The following is a 13,076-nucleotide window of genomic DNA, read 5'->3' as shown; positions in this document are numbered from 1 at the left end:
ACCCCCACCACTTCCCCCCTTCCCACCCCCTTTCCATCCTCCCAACCATCCAACATAAAACCCCAAAACCACCAACACCAACACCAACAATAAGGACCAACGAAAACCAGTGCTTCCTCCATCCACGATCCTCTGCCCTGTATCCAAAGACAGAACCAAGTGTCTCACTTACAAACAATGCGCCGTGTGGCGCCGGTAAAATGCATATGTAGTCCTCCCCCTGCTTTGTGGGTCTCTACTTCTGCGCCATAACGTCGACGTACCTTCCGCCCCTCTTCTTCCCCTTCTTGGGTCCCTTGTTCGCGGTCGCGGCGCCGAGGAGGTCGTCGATGGAACTCGCGTTGCTGAGGCCTGTGCTAGGTCTGGACGGGGGGCCACTGGCAAGGAGACCCGGGTTGACGAGCGGAGGGGCTTTGTTGCCGCCGCCCTCAGAGTCGGACATGAGGCCTGGTGTTGAGGAGCGGGAGGGCGGGCCGCCGAGGGGCAACATGGGCGGTGGCATGCTGGAGCTGCGCTGGGGGTTCGAAGTTGGTGGTCCGCCTGCCATCATGGAGGTCGGGGGAAGGCTTGAGGGGGTGCTGCCGCCGAGGGCGTGCTGTGCGGCGACGGTGTTGCCAGAGACGTTGCGGGACGGGGGTCCTGATCGCGGGGGTGGAGGCGTGGCCATGGGCTTCGAGGCTTCGGCTGCGCCGCCCTTTTTGTTGACCCATTTCTTGAGCTCCGGGTCGTAGTAGAAGCTGTTCTCCTCGCCGAGCTTGGCTTTGATCGGTCCTGGGCCTGCGTTCGGGTCCTTCTTAAACCAGCCTCCGAACCAGCCGCCTCCGGCCTTCTTTGCGGCTGCTTCCTTGTCTCGCTGGGCGTCGGCTTCCGCGGCCTTGCGGAATGCTTCGTCTGCTTTGCGGTCGGCGTCGGACTTGGAGCTGATCTTGAGGGATGCGGCTCGTTTGGCGAGATCATCGTCGTCGTCATCGTCCATGAAGGACTTCTTCTTGGGCTTCTCTTCTTCCTCCTCCTCCGGCTTTGTCTCCTCATCAGGCTCATATGGCTGGTAAGAGGGAGGTTCATATGAGGTTGTGGGAGGCTCGTACCCGCCCGATGACTGGGTGGTCTCCTCAGGTACCGATGGCTGCGAAGCCTCGAAGCTTGCCCGTGGAGGCTCATAGCTACTACCATAAGATATCGATCGGTCTTCGAGTGGTGGGGTTGGTTGATACGAAGAGCCCTGCGTGGGGGCAAGCGGCGATTTAAGAGGTGCATAGGAATTTGTCTTGGACGTATCGCTTCTAGGACTGAATTGCGCTTGCGACGGAGTGTATGGCGCTCCCAGAGACGGCGAAGGCATGTATGCGTTGGAAGGCTGCGAATCGAAAGACGATCGACCCTGAGGCTCATATGTCGGCCGGACCTGCTCTGACGAAGACCTGGGCGCATATGCATTGCTTGAGGGAGCATAGCGAGAAGAAGTCGCAGTCGAAGGCGCGGCAGGGGCAGGAGGAGTGGCACTGTAGCCTGAGTATGCACCGTACAGATCGACGTTTGACTGAGTCGGGCTGAGGTTAGGCGTGCTTCCAGCAATCTTTGCGAATGGACCAGCCTCTGCCCCTCCAACACCGACGGAAGCTGCATCGTCCTCATCACCAGCAATGAAGCTGTTGAACTTGGACATGAACGAGCTTGAGACCTTGTCCATGCTGGGCCGGGAAATCCAGGAAGAAGAACTATCTTTAGGAGATTGAGATAGGCGCTTCGTTAGATCATCTAGGGTAGAGATGAAGCTTGCATTGTAATATGGCGAGATCCTCGTAGTAGATTTCATTGCAATGGCAATAGCATCACAGTAAGCCTGGGCATCTGTCATGAAGCCATGCTCGGCGAGAGTGTATGCATGAGCAAGCTTGTAGTTTTGCAGATGGGGGATAACGTGTGACCCAGTAGTCGCGGCCAACGAGAGTGCAAACTCGTAGATTTCAGTCAACAAGATTGGTTCGACATCGATGCCGACATCTAAAGGATAGGCACGATGGTCAGCACCAACAAGGACGATATCCGATTGCTGGTCATCAACACCTCCAAGATAGGCCATGGAGCGTCCAAAAATGAAGCAAATATGTGCAGCCTCAACTCGGCCGTAACCCGCCAAGAGCCTACCAAGTGACAAGAGTGCCGCATTGTCACCCTCACTTCGATTTTTCAAGATCAAAGAAAGTGTCTCTCGCCACTTGTCAAGGCCTTGTAAGGCATCCTGGTTAGAACCAGCTCCATCCGTACTGATCATCTGGAAGCCGGCACGTGCTGAAGCAGGAACAAGCTCGTCAATGCAATCGTCCCAGTTGCCGGCAAAGACTTCATAGAGAGCTGCAAGCGCCTGGTTGTTTCGACCAGTCTTCTTCACCTCCTGGCGAACGAACTCCTGAACGACTTGTTTCCACACATCCTTGCTCAGGGTGGAAGACAAGAGCATGGCATGGCCCCAAAGACGCTGATCGACGGCGTGCCAAACTGCCTTTTCCCGGTCACCCTTGGTGAGAAGTTTCCGGAGTTCTTCTACGGCTTTGGGATCGAGGGGCTCTGCTTGAGCCAGAGTGTTCGACCTGCTTAGACCGACAAGATCGGCGCCAGTCGAGAATGAACCATCATTTCCTGGAGCATCTTCTGCCCCTTCAGGAGAAAATATCCTTCGTACAGCTGCTTCCACAGTGGGATTGCCCTCGAGATGGCCGTCATTATCCACCAATGTCTGCAGGACCTTCCAAAGCAATGCTTTTTCCTCCAGTCGCTTGAAGTCGGCTGGGTTCATGGAGTTCTCAATACCAGGATCCTCAACCTTGCTGGTAAGGGATTCAATGCCCCGACCCAACCATGTCGAAACTTCCTTCTTCTTACTCTTTGCTTTGAGAGGCCCGGGGAACTTGGAGATCTCTTCTGACAAAGGAAGTATATCTTTCACGCTTTGAATTTTCACCTCGCCAGGGCTACACTTCATCATTGGCATGGATGCCCCTCCGCCATAGCGAGGAATCTGCTTCGGAAAGCTGGTAATGACAGTGCCACCAAGACCCCAATGGAAGATGGGATATCCCTTCCATCGCTCGAGCGGATCGGATACCCGCTCGTCTGTAGGTGCGATGTACTGGAAGTCGTGTGAGATTTGTCGCTTGTGTGGAATGATATTTGCAGTAGGCGGCGTGCTCTGCACTCCGTATGGGGCAGGAGGCGACGCAATGCCGTAAGCTGAAGGAGGATGTTCATTGGAGATCTGGCGATAGTGGGGCTGCTTAGTTGTTGTCTCTGGTGATTGAGTCAACGAACGAACAGGAGAAAGTACTCCTGGCTGAGAGACCGGCTGGAATTGAGGAGTGTAGCTAGAGGTCTTTCTCGGTGATCCAACGGTAGAAGAAGGACTGCTTCTCATAGGCGGGGTCTGGGACCTAGCGGTCGAAGGTCGCCCTGTCGGAGGAGCGCTTCTCTGTTCCTCCGTCTCATTCACTCCCTCCAGGGGATTTCTGAATGGCATGCGAGGAACACTATCCGCAGAATGCATTGTATGATGGCCTGGCGCATGAACATGTGGGTCATGCGGCTGAGAGACAGATCGCTGGTCGTCCAAGGCGGGATTGTAAGCAAGCGGACTCGAAGTCCTTGGAGCATAAGGTTGCGCCGGCGACCTGGAAAGCCCTAGCGGGTCTGACACGTTACGATTATGAGGAACTGCCTGGGGAGGAGCTGGTGAGTATCTCGAGGTAGCTGCTGGCGGTGCCGGAGGCGCTGGAGAGAAGCGGCTTGTGGATGGCAATGAAGATGGTGGCGCAGGAGAGTATCTGCTGGTAGAAGGAGGGGCAGAAACAGGCTGAGGCACTGGGAGACTGTTGCTAGAAACGGGGACAGACGGGTGATCGGGAAAGACTGGCAATCGGTCGGGTTGGCGAAGCTGAGCATTATGGCTGTTGTCATCCGGAAGTATTTCGTTGCGCAGAGAAGACCAAGAACTGGTTCGTTCCTTTGGAAGTATATGGGGAGGTGGGTGAAGCGGTGGAGATTGCTGCGGTACGTGTGGTTGAGGTGTATAACGCCCTGTTGGTTTCGGCTTCGATGTGACAGGGAGTTCGGCGAAGAAGTCGTTCGATGGCGTTCTCGAAGAAGCTGGCTTTGGTGGTGGTGGCATTCCAGACATTTCGGCCTGGTTGGAATGACCTGACGTGGGAGGAGAAAGGCTTGACGTTGACATGCTTGAAGCTGGGGGTGGACGAGGGGGTGCAACGCCTGTGCTCGAAGACAGACTGCTGCTTCTTGGAGGAGGCGGCACAGACTGGGTTGTAGACCCCAGAGGACGAGGTGCTGGTCGCCTTCGTGTGGTCACAACATCTTCAGGTAGGTCATATGGCGAAGCATATCCTCCTTTGGCCTTGTCCGCAAAGCTTTGAGCCGAGCTTGTCATCGCAGGGCGGGCTGGCTGTTGGTATGGGGATGCCTGACCGTATGCGCCGTAGCTTGGAGTAACTGCGGGTTTCGGCTGTTGAGCCTTCGACAGATCCGTGAATTGAGGTCCTGGAACAGTATATGGACTAGCCGCGGGTTGTGGTGCTGGTGTGCTCTGCGGTGCATAGCGATTAGAGATGCTGGAGACGGATCGCGATGGCGCAGCAGGTTGTACAGGCTGCTCTACGGCTGCAGGAGGTGCATCATCCAGGAAGCCGTCATCGTCTAGGTCAAAAGGTGCCGCAGGCTCGTCTGCATCTGGAAGAAACTCATCGTCCAAGTCGAGCTCCAGGTCCCACATAGCGTCGCTCCCCGGTCCGCTCTTAGCTGGGGCATCCTTCGCTGCGGTTGCGTTACTGAAGAAATCCTGATCATCGCCAGCACCCCAATCTATCCCATCACCAGTGTTACCACCCACTTTGGTATTACCAATGACGTCGTCGCCGACTGTGGTTCCGACAGCTTCTGCGTGAGGTGTTTCGAGAAGGGGATCCTGGGATTTGGGTCCAAAGTCGAATTCCTCATCAGCAGCTCCCCAATCGTCCGTCGTCGGCTGCGAATCGGCAACGAGTGGTGCCTTCTCGCTCTCTACGACCGCATCCTCCAGAAGTGTGGTTTCCCCTTGGTGCTCGTAATTATGCGCGGGCTTCTCTTCGAGTGTTGAGACATTGTTGTGGATAGGTTCTACTTCTTGGGACGGTTCGGATTTGGACACATCTCCGTTTGTGAGGTCCCGCGCTGCCTCGGTTTTAGCGACGTCTTGCGCACCATCTGTGGTAGAGTCTTCGTCAGATTCATCCTCCGAGGACTCCTCTGGCTCGTTCGTTGCTTGTTGCGGCGCAGGTTGGTTCGGTAGAGCAGCTGGTTGTTGATCGAGCTTGTTGATGTCGGCGGTGGGTTCAGGTTCGAGTGGACTTTTGGTTGGGTGTGCGGTAGCCTGAGGTGCAGGCGCAATTGCCGCACGCTCAGGTACCGTCTCAGCCTTATCATCGTCGCTTTCCTCGTCCTCGTCCTCTTCTTCGTCTTCCTCCTCTTCTTCCTCCTCGTCCTCCTCTTCCTCTTCACTTTCTGAGCTGTCCTCGGCAGCTACAGGTGCTTTTGGTGGTGGATTTGCAACCACTACAGGTTTCGCAGCTGGTGCAGGATTACTGGTAATCTCCTCGCTGGATTCGCTGGCCGCGCTCGATGTTTCGTCGTGGTCGGGCCTCAATGCGGGATTCCACGATGGTCTGGCAGGAGATTCCGAGCCATTGTTTCCAGCACCACCATACGCATAACCAAAATTGGGGCCGTCGTCGTGGTCCATTATAGCAATTATCGTCTAATGTAAAAAAGGGTATATGTAAAACTGAAGCAATATTAATTAACGTTGAATTGGAGGCGTAGTACGCCGTTGGGTCGGGCTAGGGCGGGAGCGCGCGCAGTGTGAATCCCGAACATTCGTCCCGCGCTGAAGGGAGTCGCGTTGAGGATTGAAAGGAATCGGGCGCGGAGAATATATAAGGCGAAATATGAGGCGCGGAGAATTGTCTGATATAAGAAGGGGCCAAAGGTGTAAGATTTGTGGGTGGCAGATGGGGGGATAGGGGAATGAAACTATCCCTTTCCACTCGACGTCACGAGCGGAATACATACCTGTACAAGGAGAACAGAAGCTCTTTGCTCTGCCGCGGCAATGCTAGGCTGCTGGCGGAGGAGACAAGAAGCTCGGAATCGGACGATGCGAGAGAATGCGCGAAAGGATTGCTACAGAAAGGACACGATGCGGGGCGGCATGGTCGAAGTATATGAGGCGGAGGTGGGTATGTTGTAGGTGTGTGGTGAGAGTGAGTGAGGAGGTACGAGTTAGTAGCTAGTAATTAGTATGTAGCGGACTGGTAGTTACCTCTTGGTACGAGGTGCGAGGTAGACTAGAGAAGTGGCCATGTGTTCGGGAGGACGTGCAGGTTAGACTACGACTGCATCTACCTAGGTACATTACTCCAAAGGGACACATCCGACGTAAGCAATTAATGTACTTGATGATTACTCTTAAAGACAACGATTGAGGATATAGTTAAACATAATAGATGAACGGAGAGAATCCTATTCAATTTACATCATTACTCAGTTAATCTACTAGACATGTACAGTGATTGATGGTTCGGGTCTTTAATCGTTCCTTCCCTTCTCGAACGCGTGTGGCTTAGCGCCTTCCCTACGCCACACGCCACATCTCCTCGTACATCGTAACCTCATCCCCGTTTCCGTAACCTTTTACTGAGACAGTGACAATCCACCAATCTTCAACCCACTTCTCATACCATACTAATAACCTTTATTCGAAACAAGGATACCTCTTCGCTCGATTCACAATATCATCCTCGTACTTCTACTCTCTCTCTATAATATCTGTAATACTGCTTCAGCTCTAGCCTTCCAAGCTATTGCCTAGACTCGAAACAGGCTATCTGGCCGCCCTGCAACATCGCATCTCACCATTACCTCAACAATCCGCCCTCTCGGACCCCCGGTTCTACCTCCAAAAGTTGCCAAAGTACCCTCACAGCAGTCGCCTATGTCGTGTATATAAGTCTCAACTCTCTAAACCCACTTCCGCCGCCGCATCGTGCTTCCATGATAGATGGCCGCTCCTCATCAATATCACAGGCCTAACTCGCCCGACGAAAGCGACTCAGACCTCGATCTCGACCTTAACGAACTCGATCCCGTCTCCTCCTCACACAACAATGCCTCTCCGCCTCGCCGTCAATCTAGAGAACAACACCGCAAGCCATACCATGAGCTCGGTGCGAGGATACCGCTTCAGAATCTAAGGGTTGGGAGACTGAGGGCGTCGCGGAAGAGAAATGAACCGGAAGAGGAGGATCTCAGAGGACTGATGGATGACGAAGATCGGGATAACAGAAACTCGACTGGTAGCTTTGGCCAACCCGCCGACGACGATGCCCCTCTGTTACCATCAGGCAATGCGCGAAGAAGGGGGCATGAACGAAAACCGAGCGCACTGTCGCGACTCCAATCTGGCATACGACTCCCAAGCTTCCTCTCTTCTTCGCGCCAGGAAAATTCTGGCATTGCGCTTCCCGATCAAGGCGGTGACGGGGAAGACTTGGAGGAGGTACATGACCCTACCACCCAACGCAGCATCTCCGTCGGCCATTTGCAGACTGCCCGCTTCCCAGCCAATGCGGTATCTAACGCGAAATATACACCCTGGAGCTTTTTACCACGGACCCTGTATAATGAATTCTCCTACTTCATCAATATGTACTTCTTGCTCGTCGCTTTATCGCAGATTATACCCCCGTTGCGCATCGGATATCTCTCAACATACATTGCGCCTTTGGCGTTTGTCATTACCATCACCCTAGGGAAGGAAGCTCTGGACGATATTGCTCGACGCCGAAGAGATGCGGAGGCGAATTCGGAACCGTACACAGTGCTAAAGTTTGAGGAAAACAGCGTAGGAAATGGGCTGGCTCCCGGACAGAGTTCAAACAAGAAACGACGTGTGAGAAGAGCAAGAGAAGGCGAAAGTAGCCGGATGACCGACATTGAAGATGAGGAGGCCGCCATATCAACCACGAAAGGACTTGCGACGTCGTCATTTTATGAGATCACGAAACCATCCCGTAATCTGAAAGTAGGAGATATAGTCAAATTGGGGAAAGACCAGCGTGTGCCTGCAGATATGGTCATATTGAAGAGCTATTCCCAGGAAACGACTCTGCCTGCTCCAGCAAACCCAGCCGCAAATGCGTCCTCCAATCTCATCGAGGGTGAGTCGGAGGAGAATCCCATGCAGACCGAGAACGCGGCAACCGCAGGCAGTTCTGGAGAAGCTTTCATTCGAACGGATCAACTAGACGGTGAGACGGATTGGAAGTTGCGTCTTACCTCGCCCTTGACTCAAAACCTGGAAGTTGGAGAATATACTAGATTGCGAGTAATTGCAGGTAAACCAGACAAGAAAGTCAATGAGTTCTACGGCACTGTCGAGCTACAACCGAAGAAGCAGCGACAATACGATCCACATGAACAGGATGCCGAAGCTTCGTCCGCTGATCAAACTCAATCATCACCTCTCAGTATCGACAACACTGTCTGGGCCAACACAGTGCTTGCTTCCAGCTGCAACGTTCTTGCGGTGGTAGTATACACCGGGCCCCAAACCCGCCAGGCTCTTTCGACCTCGCCATCTCGATCCAAGACTGGTCTGCTCGAGCTAGAGATCAATGCCTTGACCAAATTCTTATGTATATTCACCCTCTCACTATCTTTCATCCTCGTTGCATTGGCACGTTTCAAGGTCATCGACGGTCTTCCGTGGTACGTGTCGATGATGCGATTCTTGATTCTCTTCTCCACCATTGTACCAGTGGGTCTCCGTGTCAATCTTGACATGGGGAAGTCGGTCTATGCTTGGTTTATCGAGCATGATCAGAGCATTCCTGGCACAGTAGTACGAACAAGCACAATCCCAGAAGATCTAGGCCGCATCGAGTACCTCTTGAGCGACAAGACGGGCACGCTCACCCAGAATGGTATGTATGGTTGTGTGTTTGGGATGATTCTAGCTGATCCAAAGCAGAGATGGAGATGAAGAAGATCCACGTCGGAACTGTCTCCTACGCCAACGAAGCGATGGACGAGGTCTCGTCATATGTGAAGCAAAGTTTTATGCCTCCCGCTGGCGAACCATCCACTCTCGTAACGCCATCTTCCGCATTCACTGCATCGCTCACATCTGGAACTCGCACACGACGCGAGATTGGTTCACGTGTCCGTGATGTTGTCCTGGCTTTAGCCCTCTGCCACAATGTTACACCAACTACCGAAGAAGAAAATGGAGAAACAGTCACTACATACCAAGCCTCCTCGCCGGATGAGATCGCGATCGTCCGCTGGACAGAGAACGTCGGCCTTCGATTATTGCAGCGTGACCGCGAATCGATGTCCCTCCAATCTTGCGATGATGGCAATACCGTCGTGCGTGTGCGTATCCTCAATGTCTTCCCCTTCACCTCAGAAGGAAAGAGGATGGGTATTGTGGTGCGCTTCTACCATGGACCAGCATCTTCCGCAACAGACGAGGACGGAGAGATATGGTTCTACCAAAAGGGTGCTGATACTGTGATGATGTCGATTGTTGCGGCGAACGACTGGCTCGAGGAAGAGACAGCCAACATGGCCCGTGAAGGTCTCAGAACCCTCGTGGTGGGCCGCAAAAAGCTTACGGAGCAAACGTACCAGGAGTTCACCACAAAGCACAATCAGGCTTCGCTTGCTCTACACAATCGTGACAACGCGGTTGCAGACGTCGTCAAGGAATATCTTGAACATGATCTCGAGCTTCTCGGTGTCACTGGAGTCGAAGACAAACTGCAGAAAGATGTCAAGCCCTCGTTGGAACTGCTCCGCAATGCCGGTATCAAGATTTGGATGTTGACAGGTGACAAGGTCGAAACTGCCCGTTGTGTAGCAGTCAGCTCGAAGCTGGTAGCACGAGGGCAGTATGTGCATACCATCGCAAAGAGTAAGTCACACTGTCACTCGCGAAATCTTCTCCCATTAACCCAGCATAGTGAAACGCAAAGACCTCGCACACGATTCCCTCGACTTTCTGCGCGGCAAAACAGACGCATGTCTTCTGATCGACGGTGAATCGCTCGCATTGATGCTAACCCACTATCGAGAGCAATTCATCTCCATCGCAGTCCTTCTCCCTACCGTCGTTGCTTGCCGATGCTCTCCTACCCAGAAGGCGGACGTCGCAAAACTAATCCGCGAATACACCAAGAAGCGCGTCTGCTGCATCGGCGACGGAGGAAACGACGTCTCAATGATCCAAGCCGCGGACGTCGGCGTAGGCATTGTTGGCAAGGAAGGACGACAAGCCTCCCTCGCCGCCGACTTCTCCATCGAGCAGTTCTGCTACCTCGTCAAGCTCCTCGTCTGGCACGGCCGCAACAGCTACAAGCGCAGCGCCAAACTCAGCCAATTCGTCATCCACCGCGGCCTCATCATCTCCATCTGCCAAACCGTCTACAGCATCGCCACGAAATTCGCCCCGATGGCCCTCTACAAAGACTGGCTCCTCGTCGGCTACTCGACCGTCTACACCATGGCACCCGTCTTCTCCCTCGTCCTCGACCGCGACGTCGACGAATCCGTCGCCAACCTGTACCCCGAGCTCTACGCGGAGCTCAAGACCGGCCGCTCCCTCTCCTACAAATCCTTCCTCATCTGGGTCCTCGTCTCCATCTACCAAGGCTCCATGATCCAAGGCCTCTCCCAGCTCCTCGTCGGCGTCGCCTCCTCCGCAGACGACACCCCGCTCTTCACGAAAATGGTCGCCGTCTCCTTTACCGTCCTCGTCCTCAACGAACTCGTCATGGTCGCCATGGAGGTCGTCACCTGGCATTGGATCATGATCGCGTCCATCGTCGGAACCGCGGGTATCTACTTTGGCTCTGTGCCGTTTTTGGATGGGTATTTTGATCTGGAGTATGTCAAAAGCGTCGAGTTTTGGTGGAAGTTGGCGGTCGTCGCGGCGATTAGTCTCGTGCCGCCGTATGCGGCGAAGATTCTGGGCAGGACGCTGAGGCCGCCGAGTTATAGGAAGGTTAGAGGTGTGTGAAAGGGAGGTCTGGGAAGAGTTGGACATAGTCGGTTGGATTAGGTTTTCTTTTTACTGTCGGGTGGATACATTTTTTGGTGCATAGCGTATTTTTTCCATCTATCGCTTTCTATAAACATCAAGAATTAAGCATTTATTCTCTCTCTATCAAACCCGATGTGTTTGCTTTGTGCAGTGTCCTGCTTGCTGTGATGGATGAGACATGACTGGAATGTTGTCGATGGTGCAGGATACATGCGTTCGTTCATTGGGCTGCGTGAATATCTAGGTTTATATATGTAGGTATGTACAACATGTTGAGTAACGAGTACTCTCATTCAACTCTGCGAATCATACAGGCTCCGAATGCTACATGTGAAGATAGACTTTGCCTCGAATCGCTTCTATCTTCAAAGTTCATAGCGACTCTTTTCGAATGAGGGCTGTGGTGATCAGCCTGGTTTCTTTCCTTTCAAGCTAGGCAGTGCTATCTTGCCCACGCCTACTTTCTGGACCTGGGCCACAGCGTCTCCTAACAGCACTCTCACCGCACCTTCGAGACGTGTGTCCTTCCTCCGCCGTAGATATAGCAAGACGATGCCTAACACGAGGATGTCTATCGCGGCGTGTTTCAAAGTCCCCCAGACGACTCTCCAGATGAAGCGGAAGAACGTGTATTTCCGGCTATGACTAAAGAGCCGCCGAGACTCGAGCTGTTCGCGCAGAGCCGCGACTTCGGCCGTCATCTTGACGAGCGCTTGCTCGACTCTCTTCCTCCACTTCTGGTCTGCGGGGCTTTCGGGTTGGGCTGCGGCTTTGTGGGAGGGCCGGCGGATGAGGGCTTTCGATTTGGAGATCGGGACCGGGGGTTCCTGTCTGAGATCGGTCTGGACGCCTGCGTCTTCGTTGTCGGTCTCGCCGTCGTTGTCCGGCTCCGTGTTGGGGTTGTACTGGGAGTCCGGTGCGTCGACGAATTCTTCGGCTTCTATGTCGTCTTCCATTTGCTCTTCTTCGGATTGCGACATCGGGCTGCGGATCTGTAGCCTTTCATCCTCTGGGTCTCGGCCTTCCTTTCCTCCGATTCGAGAGTAGTTGGGTGGCATATGTAGTCCAACGCTGTCTAATGTCTGAAGTGGTGATGATGACGAGGAGGAAGGCACGTTTGATTTCACTTGATCCCACACGAATTCGAGTTCGGCGACAAGTTCGCGGGAGTCTGGCGACGGGGAGGCATATTTGTGCATTGTGTCAATCAGGGTGGTGATGTAGCGCCGCTTTGCTTCTGTTCGTGAGAGGTTGTTCTGCTGTTTCCATGCATCCCTAGGCTTGTGTTAGCTTCGACTTCAAGATTCATGATATGGTCGCGTGCGCGTTGATAAGGAAGAATTACCATTTCTCTTGCGCGCGCTTGACGTCTTCCCCATTCCCCGAAGGACGATCCATTATCCCGTCCACATCGCCCTCTGTACCATAGTCAATTAGCGATGTCCCGGGTCGCGGGACGCAGGTGGCGAGGACATACCCATAGCCTGTTTGTACAAGCCATAGAGCTTCAATCGAGTGGCAGATGGCGGTTTCTGAGACCCGGTACGGATCTTGTTGACTGTATTGAGGGCATGGCTAAACACCCTGTCTGTACGAGGCACTCGTTGTTAGCAAAATGCCGTTATCAACGAACTATGGCGCAATGCCACCTCCACCCCAGCGCGGGACGCATACCGACTGAGTCTGACATCACTGGCAATTAAATTGCGGCCCAGCTCTCGCCGGGCGCTTCATCCAGAGACTTCGCAAAGGGAGCGAAAGCCGCAGAGATTGAAGGAAAAGAGAGAGAAGAGAAAAATGTTATGAGAGCGATTGTAGATGTCGTGCATGGCGGAACTGGATGCGGGAGCCGTGGGTGGGAGGTAAGATGGGGGGATGGCTAATCGAGCGAGGAGGAGGCGCCTCGGCTTCGGAGATGCGCCGGAACACGTGC

General features: G+C 53.8%; 3 protein-coding genes across 3 annotated transcripts; 1 reads left to right on the top strand and 2 right to left on the bottom strand.

The window, feature by feature from the left end:
- Positions 1-26: 26 nt before the first annotated feature.
- BU24DRAFT_209313 (uncharacterized protein) lies at positions 27-6,198 on the bottom strand. The gene is made up of 2 exons (XM_033521915.1): positions 6,112-6,198; positions 27-5,824 (listed from the first exon to the last, which is right to left on the bottom strand). Exon 2 carries the CDS (start codon positions 5,780-5,782, stop codon positions 236-238), a length of 5,547 nt encoding a protein of 1,848 aa, XP_033385080.1. The 5' UTR covers positions 5,783-5,824; positions 6,112-6,198; the 3' UTR covers positions 27-235.
- A 546-nt stretch (positions 6,199-6,744) lies between these two features.
- On the top strand, positions 6,745-11,268 carry BU24DRAFT_392074 (phospholipid-translocating P-type ATPase-like protein). The gene is made up of 3 exons (XM_033525139.1): positions 6,745-9,023; positions 9,071-10,015; positions 10,065-11,268. Exons 1-3 carry the CDS (start codon positions 7,100-7,102, stop codon positions 11,117-11,119), a joined length of 3,924 nt encoding a protein of 1,307 aa, XP_033385079.1. The 5' UTR covers positions 6,745-7,099; the 3' UTR covers positions 11,120-11,268.
- Positions 11,269-11,342: 74 nt separating this feature from the next.
- On the bottom strand, positions 11,343-13,005 carry BU24DRAFT_423097 (uncharacterized protein). Its single transcript, XM_033528151.1, has 4 exons — positions 12,818-13,005; positions 12,621-12,731; positions 12,489-12,561; positions 11,343-12,418 (listed from the first exon to the last, which is right to left on the bottom strand). Exons 1-4 carry the CDS (start codon positions 12,831-12,833, stop codon positions 11,551-11,553), a joined length of 1,068 nt encoding a protein of 355 aa, XP_033385078.1. The 5' UTR covers positions 12,834-13,005; the 3' UTR covers positions 11,343-11,550.
- Positions 13,006-13,076: the final 71 nt, after the last annotated feature.

The sequence above is a fragment of the Aaosphaeria arxii genome (assembly GCF_010015735.1).
Source record: "Aaosphaeria arxii CBS 175.79 unplaced genomic scaffold BU24scaffold_4, whole genome shotgun sequence".
Lineage (NCBI taxonomy): Eukaryota > Fungi > Ascomycota > Dothideomycetes > Pleosporales > Aaosphaeria > Aaosphaeria arxii.
Note: the sequence above shows the minus strand (reverse complement) of the source record. Positions and strands in the feature narration are given on the sequence as shown.

Coding starts and splice junctions, on each gene's coding strand:
- BU24DRAFT_209313 (XM_033521915.1), bottom strand. CDS start 5,782: ATGGACCACGACGACGGCCCCAATTTTGGTTATGCGTATGGTGGTGCT.
- BU24DRAFT_392074 (XM_033525139.1), top strand. CDS start 7,100: ATGGCCGCTCCTCATCAATATCACAGGCCTAACTCGCCCGACGAAAGC. Junction 9,024..9,070: donor GGGCACGCTCACCCAGAATG/GTATGTATGGTT, acceptor GATCCAAAGCAG/AGATGGAGATGAAGAAGATC. Junction 10,016..10,064: donor TGTGCATACCATCGCAAAGA/GTAAGTCACACT, acceptor AACCCAGCATAG/TGAAACGCAAAGACCTCGCA.
- BU24DRAFT_423097 (XM_033528151.1), bottom strand. Junction 12,562..12,620: donor CTTGTACAAACAGGCTATGG/GTATGTCCTCGC, acceptor ACTATGGTACAG/AGGGCGATGTGGACGGGATA. Junction 12,419..12,488: donor AAGCGCGCGCAAGAGAAATG/GTAATTCTTCCT, acceptor ACACAAGCCTAG/GGATGCATGGAAACAGCAGA.